Source organism: Corythoichthys intestinalis, chromosome 8 (assembly GCF_030265065.1).
Source record: "Corythoichthys intestinalis isolate RoL2023-P3 chromosome 8, ASM3026506v1, whole genome shotgun sequence".
Classification (NCBI taxonomy): Eukaryota; Metazoa; Chordata; class Actinopteri; order Syngnathiformes; family Syngnathidae; genus Corythoichthys; species Corythoichthys intestinalis.
Window position 1 is genome coordinate 32,743,942 of NC_080402.1, and position 17,784 is coordinate 32,761,725.

The 17,784-nt window shown below is 39.2% G+C and overlaps 1 protein-coding gene across 1 annotated transcript in view; it reads left to right on the forward strand.

Annotated features, from left to right (window-relative positions):
- Nucleotides 1-4,139: 4,139 nt before the first annotated feature.
- The window catches only part of LOC130920159 (serine/threonine-protein kinase N1-like), a 74,911-nt gene continuing 61,266 nt past the window's right edge, over nt 4,140-17,784 (forward strand). The window contains exon 1 of the mRNA XM_057843112.1: nt 4,140-4,740. Coding sequence (XP_057699095.1) covers nt 4,720-4,740 — 21 coding nt within the window. The 5' untranslated portion in view covers nt 4,140-4,719. The remainder of the gene's footprint in view (nt 4,741-17,784) is intronic.

Consider the following 17,784-nt stretch of genomic DNA (forward strand, 5'->3'; position numbering starts at 1 on the left):
TTGAAGCATTTTAAGGGGGTCAAATTGAGCTCAAAGGGGCTGCGTAACAAAGAATATAATAATAAAACCGAGAAACCATAATAGGTTACCTAAAAAACCATTATCACCGGCATGTCCATACTGTTCAGCTTTGGATGTGTTTTAATCAAATCAACTTGTATTTGTTTAGACCAGGGGTGTCCAAACTTTTTGCAAAGGGGGCCAGATTTGGTACGGTAAAAATGTGGGGGGCCAACCTTGGCTGAGGTCCTTTCCGTAGAACAATATATGTAAGCAAATTTTAGCAAGCCATTCCCAGTGGCGCCCCCAGGGGGTGGCCACGGGTGGCCACCCCTATAAATTTTTTGGCCTCCCCGCTTGCCAATACAGTGGTACCTCTACATACGATCACTTCGACACACGATCTTTTCGACATCCGACGTAAAATTTGAGCCGCCATTTGTTTCTACATCCGACGAGTTGCTCGAAATACGACGACATGACAGCACTGCAAACGAACCCACGGTGGATTTTCTTATGTGAGAAATCAACACAGTTTTCAAAAAAAGTTGATACAGTTGGAGAAACAAGGAAAAAAGTGATGCTTACCTTTGAAATGAAGATGCAAGTTATAGAAAAATATGAGCTTGGGGTGCGCGTCCCTGAACTGGCTCAACAATACAGCTCCATGATCCTCTTATGACCACCGTTCGCCACTATTTATAAGTTAAGGTGACAATTATTATTGTGGTAACATTGCCAAGGAAATCGCCAGCTTTGTCACGTTTTTATCATTTATTTAAGAACTTATCCAACACAAAACGCTCATTGTCTTAAGCAGTTGACTGCTCTCAGGAAAACGAAAGTATTATCTCTACCGCACCGACCTATCTCACTGGAGACGTCACCTTCGCGGTGCGTTCAGGGACAGTAAAAAGTGTCCGCCATATTAGAAACTGATTCGTTACATTATTTTCAGGAATAATTATTAATTCTTCTTCTTCTTCTTATATTATTCTGAATTATTTATTTATAACTTATTTGTTTTTCTATGTTTAATTGCCATTTGTAACAGTGCCAGCAGTATTTATTAAGAATTTAGTGTATGTTTTTAGGCTTTGGAACGAATTAATGGAATTATAATGTATTCCTATGGGAAAATCCTGCTCGACATACGACCATTTCGACTTACAAACAAGGTCCTGGAACGAATTAAATTCGTATGTAGAGGTACCACTGTATATCGTTAGATTGTTTTAGCATCAGTTATGCATTTCATCCCAAATGCAAATCTGCCAGCACCTGCTTTTCCCCAGTAATTATTTTGTTTTTACACCTTATGCCTAATATATACATAACACAATAAAACAGAATTATTGTGGAACTCAAAATGTTGACTGGACAGTTATGGGCTATGCACATTAAATCATTAGTAACATCAACTATTACACAATACAACAAAGTATATCAGTAGCCGTGTCCTTAAGTCTTTCTGATAGTTTTCCCCTGACCTTTTTACTGCAATAATATCATGAAAACCTGAAATTATGGCTTTTAGTTTTGGTGTGCCACCCCAAGATTTTAAGTGGCCCCATCTGGCCACCCCTATGAAAAATTTCTAGAGGCGCCACTGGCCATTCCGTGTGTGACATTTGCTTTTAATTATTTATTTATTTTATTAATGATTTCCACAATCTCGCAACTAGCCTTTGTGACGTTCTCTTTCGACTCTCGGGCTCTTGTGAAATACTGCTGCTGTAAAATTAAACTAGCTTCAAGTTGCTTGAATTTCTCGCTACGTATCTTCTCTGTAATCTAGTCGGAAATGTCAGCGTGTCTTGTTTGGTAATATCGCCTCACATTAAACTCTTTAAAAACAGCGACTGTCCCTTTGCAAATGAGGCAGACACAGCTGTTACGTATTTTAGTAAAGAAGTAGTCCAATTTCCATCTATCGTTGACGCGTCGGCCATCGCAGTCAACTTTCTTTTTTGTGTTGATTGTCGCTATTTTAGAAAATTGGGAAAAAAGGGTTACACGGGGTAATGTTGCTTGGAGTGCTGCTGCCTTTTAGTGGGTAAACGAGGAGCAGCATTTAGTGTGACCAATTTATTAAGTCTGTGTGCGGGCCAGACGTTATCGATTTTATGACAGTGGCCGGGGGCCGGATGAAATTTGACCAAGGGCCGCATTTGGCCCCCTGGCCGGACTTTGGACATGTCTGGTTTAGACAGGGGTGAAAGTGGGCCAGAACGGTCAGGAATGCAGTTCCGGTATAAAATGCAGGGCCAGAACGCAGTTGCAGTATAAGATTCAGGGCCAGAATGCTGTTCCGGTACACTGTGCTTTGAGTCTGAAAATATGACGGCAACTTTCAAAATGCTATGTAAAAAAAAAAATGCTAAGCTGCCACACATGCATTTCTTTTCCAAGAAGAAAACAATCTACCAACATCAGATTTACATACGCAAGTGTTAACAGCAAGCATAATAAAGTGCTTGTGTAGCGTAATCTGTTTCCACCAATATTTATTATTTATTTTATCCCACGGACGGCATGGAGGTTTCCCCAGCTGCTGCAGTTATCTGAGTCTGACTATGATGAGTCACGTCAATGTGCGAATGCACGCAGCAAAGCAAAACGCCTGGTCTCATTTATCCGTTCAATTGGCTGACACACTGACATGTGATCAGCAGAGATCGCTCTGATTGGTTCAAATGTGCATGTTTTTTAGAACAGCAAAAAAAAAAAAAGGTCATTGAAATTGATGCAACACAAAAAGGGCAATGCAATATAAAATGGATCAAATCTTGTTGTACTTTGTAATTTGTAAATAATAAGTAAATAAATAAATTAGGGCTGTCAAAATTATCGCGTTAACGCGCGGTAATTAATTTTTTAAATTAATCACGTTAAAATATTTGACGCAATTAACGCACATGTCCCGCTCAGACAGTATTCTGCCTTTTGGTAAGTTTTACAGCAAGGTTTTTTGTGCTGTCTAACAGCGAACTCTTTGCGACATGGTTTATTGCTTTCTTGCCAGTTCAATATGGCTGCACGACGTCTCGGGCTGACGCCTACGTTGTAATGTTGTGCTTATATGATCCTTGGACAAGATTTGTCTGTACGTATGGTTGATGTAAAGAATGTACATATTATGTTAGTAAGCGAAATGTTATTTTTGTATGAGACGCTTTTTGCTTATGTTTAGTGAACCTGTATAGCGTGCTAAGCTAACGTTGTTGCTAATGCAATGCTTGTGTACTTTTTTTTGTAGTTTCACTACGGTCTAAAGAGGACAATGGTTTGAGGCCATTTTATCAATAAATCAGATAAAAAAGGAAGAAGTCTGATTATTAAGGCGTCGTTCACTAGCTGTCTAGCTTTGGAAAAAGTAGACGCTTCGGAGTGAGGACAGCATAGACAGATTTAAATGACAGTAGAGTGAAATGCCCACTACAGTCCTTATGTACCGTATGTTGAATGTATATATCCATCTTGTGTCTTATCTTTCGATTCTGACAAATTATTTTACAGAATATATATATATATAATTGACAGAAAAATATGGCATATTTTATAGATGGTTTGAATTGCGATTAATTGCGATTAATTACGATTAATTAATTTTTAAGCTGTAATTAACTCGATTAAAAATTGTAATCGTTTGACAGCCCTAAAATAAATACATTTCTGGCTCTGTGGCGACCTTCACATCAGGGAGTTCCAGCAAGAAATTCTAGCCACTTTCACCCCTGGGTTTAGACCAAATCACAAAAACAGGTATCTCAAGGAGAAAACAAAACACGTTTTAAGGTGCAGTAGCTAGTGGATTTCGACCAACTTGAGCATTGTAACTTTTTTTTTTTGCCCCCCCCCCCAGGTAAGACGAATGCCCACCCACACCTGGCATCCTGGTAACACGAGTGTTTTGACGTCCTGTAGTAGATTTTGGGGGTTTTCAGGTTTTTTTGTGAAAGTTTATTTAACAGTTGGTTAACAATTTTATTTACATGACATTAGGCGTTACGGGTGACTTGGCAACCGCAAAGTTTGACGGTCACGTGACACAATTCTTGTTTCGCCGTGACGCGAGCGCTTTCCTGTGCTCGCGGGCGCGCGCACTGGGCTGACAGGCGGCGTCCTGGGTGTCACGTGATCCGAGGAGGAGAGCAAGAGAGGTTGCGCGCGAGCGAGGCGTGTTTGACTCGACGCGGCTGTTACCTTACCGGTGGCGCTCTCTCTCTTTCGCTCTCTCTTCAGCGAACAAGCAACGAAGAAGCTCCCGTTTCTGTCGCGGTTTTCTCTCCAAAGTCGCCGTGGATTTGACCTCCGAGCGACAGAGCGAGACGGAACCGCTGCCGCGTGTGAGGGGGAGGCTTTCTTCCTTCCTTTCCCGGGGTTCATTGTTGTAAGCTGCCATTGTGGATTTGCCCCTGGTTCGAGCCGAATGATTGAAAGGCAGGGAGCACGTTTTTATCAGTGTATTTTGCTCAAATACAACGCGAGAGGAGCAGCTTGGTGAAACAACGGAAAGAGCTGGTCCACACCCAGGCGAGGATTACCTCTTGGCCGCCTTTGTGTCAACAGGCAGTTAGGACAAAGTTGAGACAACATCCATCATCGCGTGCCATTGTCTCTGGGCTCAGCAGCGGCGGCGACGACGGGGGGAACTGGGGAGGAGAAGCCCCACATGAGCACAGGTTGGCCGGTGGGGTTACGGCAACAGTCACAGCGATGGCCAACGATTCAATACAAGTAAGTTGAGCGACGCTTGCTTTGTTCTGCTTGTTAGCTCAGCTTGCTGCCCTTATCATACTCTAGCCTGCTTTTGAATGTTGTCCATTAGGGGTGTGACAAAATATCGAAATGGTGATATATCGTGATACTTTGTATCCCAAAAGGATATCGATATGCTCTTGCCAAGAATAGAGATATCGTTTTAAAAAGGTGTCAATGTTTTGGAAAAAAAAAAAACAAGGAACCAACAAGTTGCTACCAAAATCTTTCACCATAATCATAGGCGGAGTTTGACTTTTGGGGCAGTGGGGGCACAACATGTTGATGACCGCGAAACGCAGTGTCAGCTATAAAATTAACTTACAAGTATATTTATAATAATAAGTTGACAATGATCATCTTTTCCCCATCATTTTTGAGGGGAATTCTAAGTCAGGCTGCTTAGGCAATACTTTTCGTCAAGATCGTCATCCATTGAATATGGTACACCCGTTGGTGTCGTGCCAATGTAGTTATCCCTGTCAAAAATTGTATCCCCTGGGTGGAGCCATATGGAGGTAGATTTGTGTCTTTATTATTCAACCCAAAAAAATGTCGCTTCAATTAGTCTGAAGTGGGAGGGATGGCAGCGAATGAACAAATGTTCATTCGCTGCCACCCTCCCACTTCAAATGGATTGGACGTCTAGTAGTGATAGACTCATTCCAATTCACAGCAGAAGCTTGTTTTTCTCTTTATTAGTTTTTTGTAGAATATCCTGGAATGATTTCCTGAACAATGTATCGATAATCGTTGTATCGCCATATCATCAGATAGAGGTTCCCACTCTTATTGTCCGTACAGTTGTGCTAATAACTTCCACAGCCTGCTAGCATTAGTTAGATTTTGCTGTTTTCTTTTGAAAAGGGATTGTGGTATTCCGGAATGCCTTTCACATTCTAAATAATAGGCATTCTTTATCCCTGATGACTCAAATCGTACACATCTTTCTGCATGGCACATCAACTCACGACAACATTGTCAGACTCATTTTAACCCTTAATAGGGCAGGTGACGATTTTGGTTATTTAAAAAAATGGTAACCGCGTATAGACCTGCCGTCCATATAACTGAACATCACAGTTTAGGTTATGTAGTCCATCCACAATATTAACATTTGGTTTATGCAAGTGTGGCCTACATATGCCAGGTATCTTAATCATAATTGTTTGTTATATAAAATGATAACACATGAACTACACTCTGGTGTAACCCCCCAGCGCCCCCCCGTGAGGAATCTGAAATTTCTTACACGAAAATGATTTTGAATCTTTATTTTCCATTTAAACATCCAATTACAGATCAATGTAGATCTTCATATGTAGTGTTTGTAAAGCAAGTTAACTCAGACTTGATAACGTATTGACGGGTCAGATCGGTCATGCACTGCACCCCGCATTCAAGTAGGGGGCTGTCCACATCAAGAGTAGCTATTCACAAACACGCACGTAGCGATCTAACGCCGGATTTCTGTTGAAAAGTACGAAAGCTGTCCCGCATACAAACAGAAAGGATTGTCTCAAGAGTGATTTGTTCGAGGATTCAAGGTAATATTTATATATTTTTCGTACCATGCATGCATTTTGAAACGATGTGAAAAACAAATCAATGGGAGAAATTAGCCGCTATTGCATTGGCATAATAGTTTGCAATATTTACGTAAAATAAATGCTAACTGCACGTTTTTTTGCTTTTAACCAAGAATTGAGACTGTTTTCCGTCCATATCTATAAAGACTTTGGGGATTTAAACATTTATTCAAAACGATTTTCACCGGAAAAGCTCTGTTTACATCAGGCGGCCGGTAGCTACATTCACTAACAGACTAGCATTGTACTTCGACATATTTATGTAAAATAAATGCTAACTGCACTTTTTTTCTTTTCTTTTTTTTTTTTTTTTTTAACCAAGAACCGGGACTGTTTTACGTCCATATCTATAAAGAAAATGGGGGTATAAGCATTTATTCACAAGAATTTTCACCGGAAAAGCTCTGTTTACATATGGCGGCCGCTAGTTACATTCACTAACAGACTATTATCGTACTTTGACATATTTTCGTAAAATAAATGCTAACTGTCCGGTTTTTTTTTGCTTTTAACCAAGAGTCGAGACTGTTTTACGTCCATATCTATAAAGAATTCAGGGATTTAAGCATTTATTCACAAGAATTTTCAACGAAAAAAGCTCTTTGTCTGTAATTCCACTCCGTCAGCTTTGACGGCCTCGCCAACAATACAGGCCCCCTATTTATTGGCCCTGCGCCCCGTGTCCCGTCAATACATTATGAGGTCTACCTTCCAGCAAAAGACATCTTATGTGTTTTAACTCATTCACTGCCTTTGACAGCGATGGACATGAAATCCATTTTAACTGGAATGACTGACATTGAGTGATTTTTACAGTGCAATACATGTCAACATACCTCCAATTCATTTTAACCAAGAGGCCGCTGCTAATGTCTTCCAGTCAAATTAGATGTTTATTGCTGTCAATAGCAGCCAATAAGCGAATTGATGAAATAATATTAAAGCCGGTAGAAAGGTAGGAAATTGTTAATGTGTTTCCTGAGTGAGTGCTGACAGTGGTAATATGGCAAAGTTTGTCAGTGGTCAATGTAAAAACAGTTGATTTTTAAAGCAACTCTGGTTTGTCGGTCACCATCAATGGCAACCGTCATCGTTTGAACACGAGGTACAACTTACACAGCCAAAACTCGGAGGGATGGGCAATAGAAAATAAAATGGGCGTAACGTCCATCGCAGCTCGTATATCACCCTTGTGTCTGAGACTCTGAGTTGTGCAAAATCCGAACAAGGTACTTTTTGAAACCCCACAAACGGAACTATTACACATTCTTTCATTCCACTGAGTTTTGCAGGAGCCATATACAGGTATGTGTTGATGTTTTAACAATAGGGTTGCAGCAAGTAATTAAATATGGTGACAAATGTCACACAACTGACTGTGCACTACATGTTTGTCCGTTTGTTTGGCAATGATGCATTCTTGATTTAATAAGGGGAAGTTGTAGTCAAGCAGGATACGTTCCTGCATTGCATTAGGACCTATGAATGGGGATCCTTTTTGGTGACTAAATAATAGTCAGTTGGTGGACTATGGAATTAAATGAGGGTTGGATCATCTCACGATTTGTTTGAGAAGTTATGTTTAATCACCATTTTTTTAGCAGAATTGCGTGACTTGGAGACAAAAACTAGTCTGTTAAATTTGAGTGCAAGTCTAAATTCAATAATAATAATAATAAATAATAAAAAGTACAATAAAGTTGTACAACAACATAACCTTGTTCTTTCCTTTGGAAAGACCAATTCAATTAAAGTTCTTAATTTGGAGCGAAATTATGTAATTGAAGACCCGTGATCTAGCATATATTTATGGGAAAATGGTGCCTTCAAGGCGCTTCCACAATGGGGATTTTGTTATTGTTGTTGGTTTGACTCTAACTTGACTTTATAATTCATTTTGGTAATTCATGATATTATTACATAGAATGTAATACAATTCTTGTATTCATTGACTCATGAACGAATAGTTGTCTGCAACTTTGATGTTAGGCATTTCTTCCAGAGGATCTAATGAAGGCTTTCCTTGTTTTTATTTGCACTAAGAGCTCATGAGTTGAGCATGTGCAACGACAGGTAGTAAAAATGAAACGGTCTGTGTTTAATTAAGATGCTGACGTGCTTGGCTGTTATCAGACTGCATATAAAAGTTTCACATTCGGTGACTTTTATACTTGAGGCAGTCTTCATGCTTACTTTGACGCCATAGTGTCTCTAGGTCAGACAAGATGGACGGATGTAATTGTTCCACGGAAGGAAAATTGTGTTGGAAAAATGTTCTTAACACCGTTTTGGTCTACTAACCCATTTAGAGCCAAGGTCATTCATTTGAAGTCTCCCGCGTGAAGCCAGCAAATTCAGTAAGACTGAAATGTTCTGGAGACAGAACCCTATAAGGGTTCCTCTTTTATTTTTTTTCATACATCCAGTAGCAATACAGGCTTCTGGGGAGTATGATCATTAAATATGAGGATCTTTGACAAAGCTTTGCACCAGTTAACCATGACTTTCTGTTCATTTATGTTCCGTTGAATTTGTGTGGAAGTGAAACCATTCAAATCATGTCCATACGTTTTTTATTTTTAATCTTTATGTAACCAGATAAGGCAAGTTGTTGTGCCTAAAATGACATATCTTATATCTACTTCCCTTTTAAAATACCACCTTCATTTGATAAATCCATAATTCCATTCAGTTTGGCTGTTGAGTATGATGCAGTTTTCTACGAGGGTTTTTAAACCCTCCTGACTGGACTAGTCCCTTGGCAGATGATTTGTTTACCCCACTGGAACACACTGTTAAACACCCCACGCAACGTTCCTTCTAAAATGTTTGAGGGGAGACGATGGCTCTGCAGCCGTTTTGTTTCGCGTGTAATGTTTTCGCTTGCTCTATGTTCGCACAGATATAGAGTTCCCCGGGGAATGCACAGAGTACGCCCTACAAGGCCATACCATGACATAAGTAGTCAGAAATGCACACAGCCATTTTTTTCTTTCTGACCTCACTGCCCTGCAGGCAGACATGCATGCGCAGTCCACAGAAAAGTTTCAAGTAACAACACTCGAAGACACACGGAGATCACATTCTCATTCATTGCTATGGCAGACATCCAGTCAAACAGGACAGTGTACTCCCATGTCATCATGTGACGTTTCTTAACAATCTTTCCCCCCCCCCCTATAATTAGACCTGAAGCGCAAGATCACTTCCTCATATTGACTCTTCTAACTGACTGCATGCTTTGTCATGATTGGGCCTCAAAAGAATTTATGTTGGTATTACTTGCATAATTTGGACTCATTGCTGATATGTAAACTGATCTTGTAATTGCTTTTGTCTTGATAGTGCAGATGTATCTTACCATACATAGCCATGTTTCCAACATGTATTTTGAGCTCAATTCGGTTACACATCTTAAATTTTTTGCAGAGATGGCAAAAGCTACAACAGCTACCTAAATTGTCTGGCACCATATGGCTCTTTTTGTTTGAATGCTGTGTTCAGCATGGTTTTGTTTAGTCAGTGTGGAACAAGGCTTCGACTGCGGGTGTGCAAGCTTGAAAGCTACATTGGTTACGCAAATAATGAGACATACGCAGTCATACAAACAGCCGCACAGGGTGTAACTCACCAATGAAACAAACTTGGAGAACCATGAAACAATATTGTTCAGACACTAAATTAGCGACAAATGGTTCTGACTCCCGTCTCATAGTTACATACAGTGATTTAAAGTAGCACTTGTTCCACTTAGTAAAGTACCACATACATCTTTATTAAACAGAATGGTGAAAACAAGATAAGAAGCATTTGGTCAGTTTTGTTCCTATTCCATTTTTTGGGACCTACTGGTATCAGTTTAACACTATACATTTAATTTCCATTCTCTTTATAAACGGAGACAATACTTGGATGTACTGTATATCATGTGTATAAAGTGTTTAGCTGCCCTTCTGTAATCAATTAATGGTCCCCTCAAGAAATTGAGTTTATGTATTATTTAGTATTATGAGACATTTTGCAGTGGAAACACCGAACTGAACTGAATCTACTGGTTAACCCAAGCATATTCAGTTTGAAGTATTAAAATATAGTTCGTACTGTGCATGTGCTTTTTACCAGTTTGAAGTTTTGCTGCTTTTCTAAGTCACGGTTAACAAAATTAAACGTTTTTTTTTTTTTAAATGATGAACAAATAGTTGACTATTTATTGACCCAAATATATAAAATTTGACATTTTAGACATGGAATACCAAGATACAATGATTTTGCTCCAGTCTTTCGTTCCATCAAGATCAGATCCCATCCCAAGTCTATGCGTACCTTATGTCACTCATACAGATCATTGATGCCGAAAGCCCTTATTTAGGGCTGCAGCACTCGATTATTTTAGTAGTCGATTAATCGATCAACTAGTTAGTTCGAATAATCGGATAAAGAACATGAACAATTAAAATACCTGAGTTGAGCCTCAAACGGTATTAAAAAAATTAATGAGGATCTATCTACAACAAAAGGACAATTGGCTAACTCTGGTAGAAAAGTCCGCTAGCTGAAATGCTATGAAATGCTAACTTTTTTTCTTTTTTTTTTTTTACAATGGTCTTAACAAATGTTTCAGACACATTCCCGCAAACAAAGGCTAAATATACTTATAAATTAAATTATGAATGCATTAAAAAAAAAATTTGCTCAAACAAAAACTTTGGTCATGTTGGTCTTAACAGGGAACAGCTGGATTCACCCATGTGAAATGAGGCAGACCAGAGAGCAGTGCATCCGCCCAAATCAATAAAACTAAATGCAAACACTTTCAAAATAAACCATTGCAACGCCACGTTAATTAAATGAATACTTGAAGCAGCAAAATTTAATACAAATCTTTTTTTCTAATCTAATACTAGAGTTAATCGATTAATCGTTGCTGTGCTACCCTTATTACATAAAAATCTCATTTTCACAGGAATTAAAATGCATTTCTTTTTATTGTAGAAGTAGTTAAGAACATCAGTTTTACATGCACTTTGTAAAATGAATTTATCAACCTTTAAAGATCTTCTTTTGTCACTGCAATTAGTCCATTCAAATTCAGGTAGAAAAATATGTGTTTGGGACATCCCGAAAACTTATTGCATCACTCCCGTGACAGAAAATCAAGCATTTACTTTTTTGAACCCAGTGAAGTCAAGTGTGATAATTCCACAATGTTTGAACCATATCTAATGGTGCGGTCATCATACTTGATAGACAGCCCTGATTGGGCGGGAGATGTGTTGAACTTGACACTCGTGTCCTGACATTAAGGCAATCTGTTGACACAACAAGTACTTTTCAAAGTACAGTATTAGTTCCATGGAGGTTGTCCTGTGAGGCTCACATGGCCTCGGCCCCTAGGGCAGAGGGTAGAGTGTCTAAAGGGCATTATGCCGATACCGACAGCGCTCTGCAGCTTCAGCAGTACAATAGCATGTATTGTCTGACTCCCGCAACCTAGATCACATTCAGTTCACTGCCAGTTCATTTCCCCACATCCTTTGACTGAGGGTTGGCGACCACACCCTCACCAGCCAACCAACCATGTCTCGTCTCATCAAGCCCCGCTCTACAGTCATGTTTTGACTGTTTAACTATTTTTTTCACCATTGTTGGTATTTACGTGCATCCTGGTACCTCACTCATCCGCCAATCATTTTGAGTGCTCTTCTATCGACATCCATCTAGGTGAAAGCATGTCTTTCATTCAATGTCATCAAAACAGAGTTTTCTAAATTTTCATTCTCAAGTGGGGCTAGGCTTCACACTTGTCAACCCCAGCAGCCTTGCATCCTGACATATACTGACCCTTGACCCTCCCTCATTATGGCAGCGCCCAAGGCCACATGCATTGATGCCTGCGTCATTGCTGTCATCCTGTTGAAACGTAGACCCTCTCTTTGCCGGATGCTGAATAATCAGCCTTTTTTACAGTCTCAGAAACCGTGAACAAGGACCATCTCACGCCTTTACTTGTTCATCCTCTTACTCACGCCGTGGTGATTTTCCCCCCAGCATGGGGCTGGCTGGTAAACAGTTCTTGAAGAAAACAATGGGCCACCTTAACAGGATAAACCAGGCACGCTTTCCGAGAGCTGACTCTGCAAACACAAAGCTCAGTTGCTAATGTGAGAGCACGTGAAAAGTAGCTCTGTCGCAAAACAATGCTTCACCATTAAATCTAAACCTGGCAAGAGTGAAATGAAAATTCCACAGTGAAGCCAGTGAGAAACATCAAAGTGATATTGTTCATCTTAAAATTTCCAACTTGAATCTGACACCATTAAGGATGAACTTCAAAGCTTTTCGCGTTATTTTCATAACCACCTACTGCACATCCATTTTGACATCACTGTTTACCATGGCACTTAGAGGTGTGCAAAATTTCCGATTCTTAGATTATTCGCGATTCTGCCGTGGAAGATTCGAGAACGATTCACAAACATCCAAATTCCGATTATTGAAATATGCCAAGTAAAGCGGAAGTACAACACACTCAGCGTGCCGCGCGGTCAATGAGCAACGGAGCGAGAGTAGCTAAACATCATGCTTCTCATTACCCGGCCCCTCGGGTAATGCCAATGCTCAACTCACGGCTCTAGCTCAACTCATGCCACGAGATAAAAAAAAAACACAACAACATACCTGAAGCTGCTACAAAAGTACGTCATCCACATAATGTTACGGTAGATATCATTTATATAAGACTAGATGCACTACGGTAGCGGTAGCGTTTGCAGCACATCTACAAAAAGCTAGATGCAGACGTAGTAAACGGCCGCCATCTTAAAGCAGTACACTTCTCTGCGAGGCTGTTGTAGCGAACCTTCCAAGCAAACCTAATTAACTTTTTATCTAAAATACTCCTAAATCGGTCAAATATTGACTTGAATCTATCTTTAAAATAGTTTTAAAACTTTCACATGTCGAAAGTTGACAAAAGGGAAATTATGGATTAACGGGAACAATTTTAACAACTTTAACGGTTGATTCACAACATTAAATTAATTGAATGTAGTTTAAAGCTGCTGATACAGAATGGGGACTGGAGTTTTTTATTTACTGTTATTTTTGTATATTTGTTTACTGCTATATGTTAACTTGATACTGAAATAGTAGTTTGGTTTAGCCTGAGAGTATTTTTGAACAATTTTTGAACTAATGTACAAAACATTAAAAAAAATAAAATAAAATAAAAAAAAAAGGGGGGGGGGGTGCATCAATAATCGTTTTAGAATCGAATCGGACCATCTGAATCGTAATCGTAATCGAATCGTTAGGTGCCCAAAGATTCCCAGCTCTAATGGCACTGCCATGCAAAATTAAAGTGCCTGTGACATCATAAAAAAAAAAAAAACTTACCGTAATTTCCCAAATATAAGGCGCACCCGTGTATAATGCGCACCTCAAATTTACTTGTAAAATCTAGGGAAAATTGTTGTACTCGTTTATAACGCGCACCCTAATTTTAGCACCAATAAATAGAAGAATACAAGAAAACTGAGCTCGTGTGCAGATACAGAAATGTCATTTTACTGACTGGTGAAATACAGCACAAGCATAGCACATTGGTAGTTCAAAAAATGACCATAAACTGACAATATCTACGGTAATAATATGATTTGACAACTTCTCCAACTTACCAGAATCTAGGAGAAAACAAAACAGATGTGACTTTTCGTTTAAAGGCTGCGGTATAACTTGCTCGTTTCATCATGATGAATAAATGTTTTTTCCATGGATTGATACGGTAAAATGAAAGTGAGAACGTAAGTCGGAAATCCGTGAGAGCTCATCGCTGTCGACACGACAGTAACAATAGGAACTATTGTTATTTGGGTTTGAGTTCCCGAGGGACAGCTATAGTTGACGGTTTATATATATATTAGGGCTGTCAAACGATTAAAATTTTTAATCAAGTTAATTACAGCTTATAAATTAATTAATCGTAATTAATCGCAATTAACTGCAATTCAAACCATTTATAAAATATGCCATATTTTTCTGTAAATTATTGTTGGAATGGAAAGATAAGACACAAGATGGATATAAACATTCAACATACGGTACATAAGGACTGTATTTGTTTATTATAACAATGAATCAACAAGATGGCATTAACATTATTAACATTCTGTTAAAGCGATCCATGGATAGAAGACTTGTAGTTCTTAAAAGATAAATGTTAGTACAAGTTATCGAAATTTTATATTAAAACCCCTCTTAATGTTTTCATTTTAATAAAATTTTGCAAAATTTTCAATCAAAAAATAAACTAGTAGCCCGCCATTGTTGATGTCAATAATTACTTACACAATGCTCATGGGTGCTGAAACCTATAAAATCAGTCGCACCCAAGCGTCAGCAGAGGGCGGCAAAACTCCATAAAACACAATTAACAAGTGGGCATTTCACTGTACTCTCATTTAAATCTGTCTGAGCGGGACACGTGCGTTAATTGCATCAAATATTTTAACGTGATTAATTTAAAAAATTAATTACCGCCCGTTAACGCCATCATTTTGACAGCCCTAATATATATGTAATATATAAAGATATTTCTGTCTCCATCCATGTACCCGTTTATAATGCGCACCATGATTTTACAAGTTGATTATTGGGGGGGGGGGGGGGGGGTGAGCGTTATATTTGTGAAATTACGGTAAATAGCATTATTATGTGAATTAGAATAATATTTTGAGACGATTCAACTATATACAACAATCTGGCAAACCGCAGATGACGAGAAATTAGTCTTTTAATCTGTCGTTTAGCCCCGCTTGTCATTATAGCGCTCTAGCATCCCCAGTAGGGGTGTGCCATTTTAGGCACCCCACGATTAGATTACAATTCAGGGTGCTACGTTTCGATTATTGAACGATGACCACGGTATTGACGATGATCGTGATTATCGTGATTAGCACGATTATCGATGCATCGTACATTACTAATTAATACAGTAGCCAAAAGAATTCATGTCCATTATTTATTTAAAATATCCTAATGATTCAATAGGAACAATGGAAACATGCCCATACAAAAAAAGCTGCCCTCAAGCTGCTTTTCTATCTTCTATTTTTTTACAAGAAAGTTCAAAAACATTAAACATTTTAAAGGGAGTACTTATTTCTCTCAACAATACAAAAAAATTTACACAGGTGGAATGAATTCCACATTTTCTGGAAACAAAGTGTCTTTAGAAAGGAGACTTCTTTTAACCAATATACTTTGTTTTCACAGATTTCTGTACTATTTCGCATGTTTGTAGTGTTACCGTAGTACTTAATCATGGTTTTACACGTTCTGCATATGAAATACACGCCAGCGAATTGGCTAATTAGCTTAGCGCTCGGCGCTAACTATTAACATCTCAAAAACAACAACAATAAAGGCTAAACAGTACAAGAGGGTTCGTGTACTCACCTCTTATAGATGCACACCGGTCTTAGCAACACACTCAGGACATTTTTCAATTGAAATGCCTTAAAACTACTGCTGGACATCTAAAAGACAAGGAGCAACGAACTATCTCTCTTCCCTTCTTGTTCTAAAAAATAACTTGCGCACAAAGCGCGACCACCAGGTCGCCTCTATTAAGTTATGAGGGACAATCATCGTTTTTGAACCTTTTATGAGTCGTAATCAAATAGTCACATGTCGAATCGCGATGCATGTAATAATCGATTTTTTGGAACTCCTCTAGTCCCCAGCTGGATGATGACGTCGGCAGGGTAACGATTTCATCTGATTTAGAATTCAGAGGAAAATGCCACACAGAGCAGCAAAATGTTTCTTTCTCTCTACTCCAATATTTATACAGGATATTCTTTTTATCTAACTATTTTCCCCAGTTGCTATATAAATGGTATGGTTATGATAAATAACACTCTAGTTCTGAATGGAATGTGAAATATTAAAAATGGATTTATTCCGCACAACAGGGCAAAATTACTGCATAATTGTCAAAACTGCCGACTTCTTCCTCTCCCGAACGGTATTTTATGCCACTGGAGTTGGTCCGGCTTCGTAGACTCAGGACTGCCAGAGCCCAAGCCGAGGATAGTGGTCTATTGGTGGCCACACGACGAGGACCGAGGGGGTGGAAGTGACCATGGTGTGTGAAAAGCCGCCGGTCGTTGGCCGAGTGGCCTTCTTGGTGTACAGGGAGCATTGTCACCCACAAAATGGAAAGCCATCTCCTTATTAAAACGTGTGCCATGATCCCAGTATTTGACATACGATAAAAGACTTTGCTTGCTCATTTCCTCGTCGGTCCAATGGTCCCACAGTTGTCGGACTTGTTTTTGCCATTATCCACGGTGAAGAGGAACTTTTTGAAACCCAAAAAGGCTCGCACGCTTCTCCATGGTGAAGCAAAAAAAGCCTGCCGCACATTGGGCTGGCATGATGCGAAAAATGAATAATCTGAAAAATTATCTGAATCCGCAGTCGTTATGCACACTACACGTAAAATATGAAATAAACATGCTTTTTTTCTGTCATAGGCACTTTAAGGATAGTTTAACTCGAACTGTTAACAAACACGGAAACAACACACAGAATTCTTGCTCACTAAGAAACAAATTGCAGTATTCTAGTGAAGGTAATATTCCAGTCATGATGGAATTTAAACAAAAACTGGAGACATAAAAGCAGTGAGTTCTTTTTTTTAATATGAAGTCATTTAAACGTAGCAGAGATTCCGTAAGCATCAAATCATTGATAAAGGCCACCTGTTTCTGCCACCTGCTTCTGGGCCAAAATGCAGCACTTAAACTCAGCACAGACCCAAGTGCAAACAACTCTTCTTTTCAGCTGCCACCGGCTTATCTTTGTCCATTATCCCAAAAGGGAAACTGGAAAGTCGAGGCTGGTTGACATAAACAAAGAAGTGTTTGTACAGCCACCAATCACACGTGTATGATGGATTTTTCATTCACTATTCTGCCATTTCATATTTCAGTATGCCTTTTACAGAAAAATTCTCGGCTCTGTCTAAATGGCTGATTTTAACTAATTCACCAATTGGCCGTGTGTTATCGTCCTCCCTTCCCTGTTTTTCTCCCTCTTATTCGCCTCCCTCCTCTCCGAACTACAGCTGTTGCCCCCCCCCCCACCGTTATAGCCACCCCTTTGTGCTTCCATATGGGTTGAACCTCAAGAGCCATCATCCGCGGGGGGATCATTTGAAGAAAAGGGCCTGTTGGTCCTGCGAACAACACTTGTAGGTTAAATATTGTCACTTTACCAAAACATGTGTACTGTTACTTTGCAATGCTGTTGAATCATGCTCATGTAGCTTAAATAAGTAAAGTAACCTATATCAATCAGTTCATTTAAAATTGTCTGAATACTCTTTGAAATATATGGAAAAAATTAACAACACATTCATTCTTTGGAT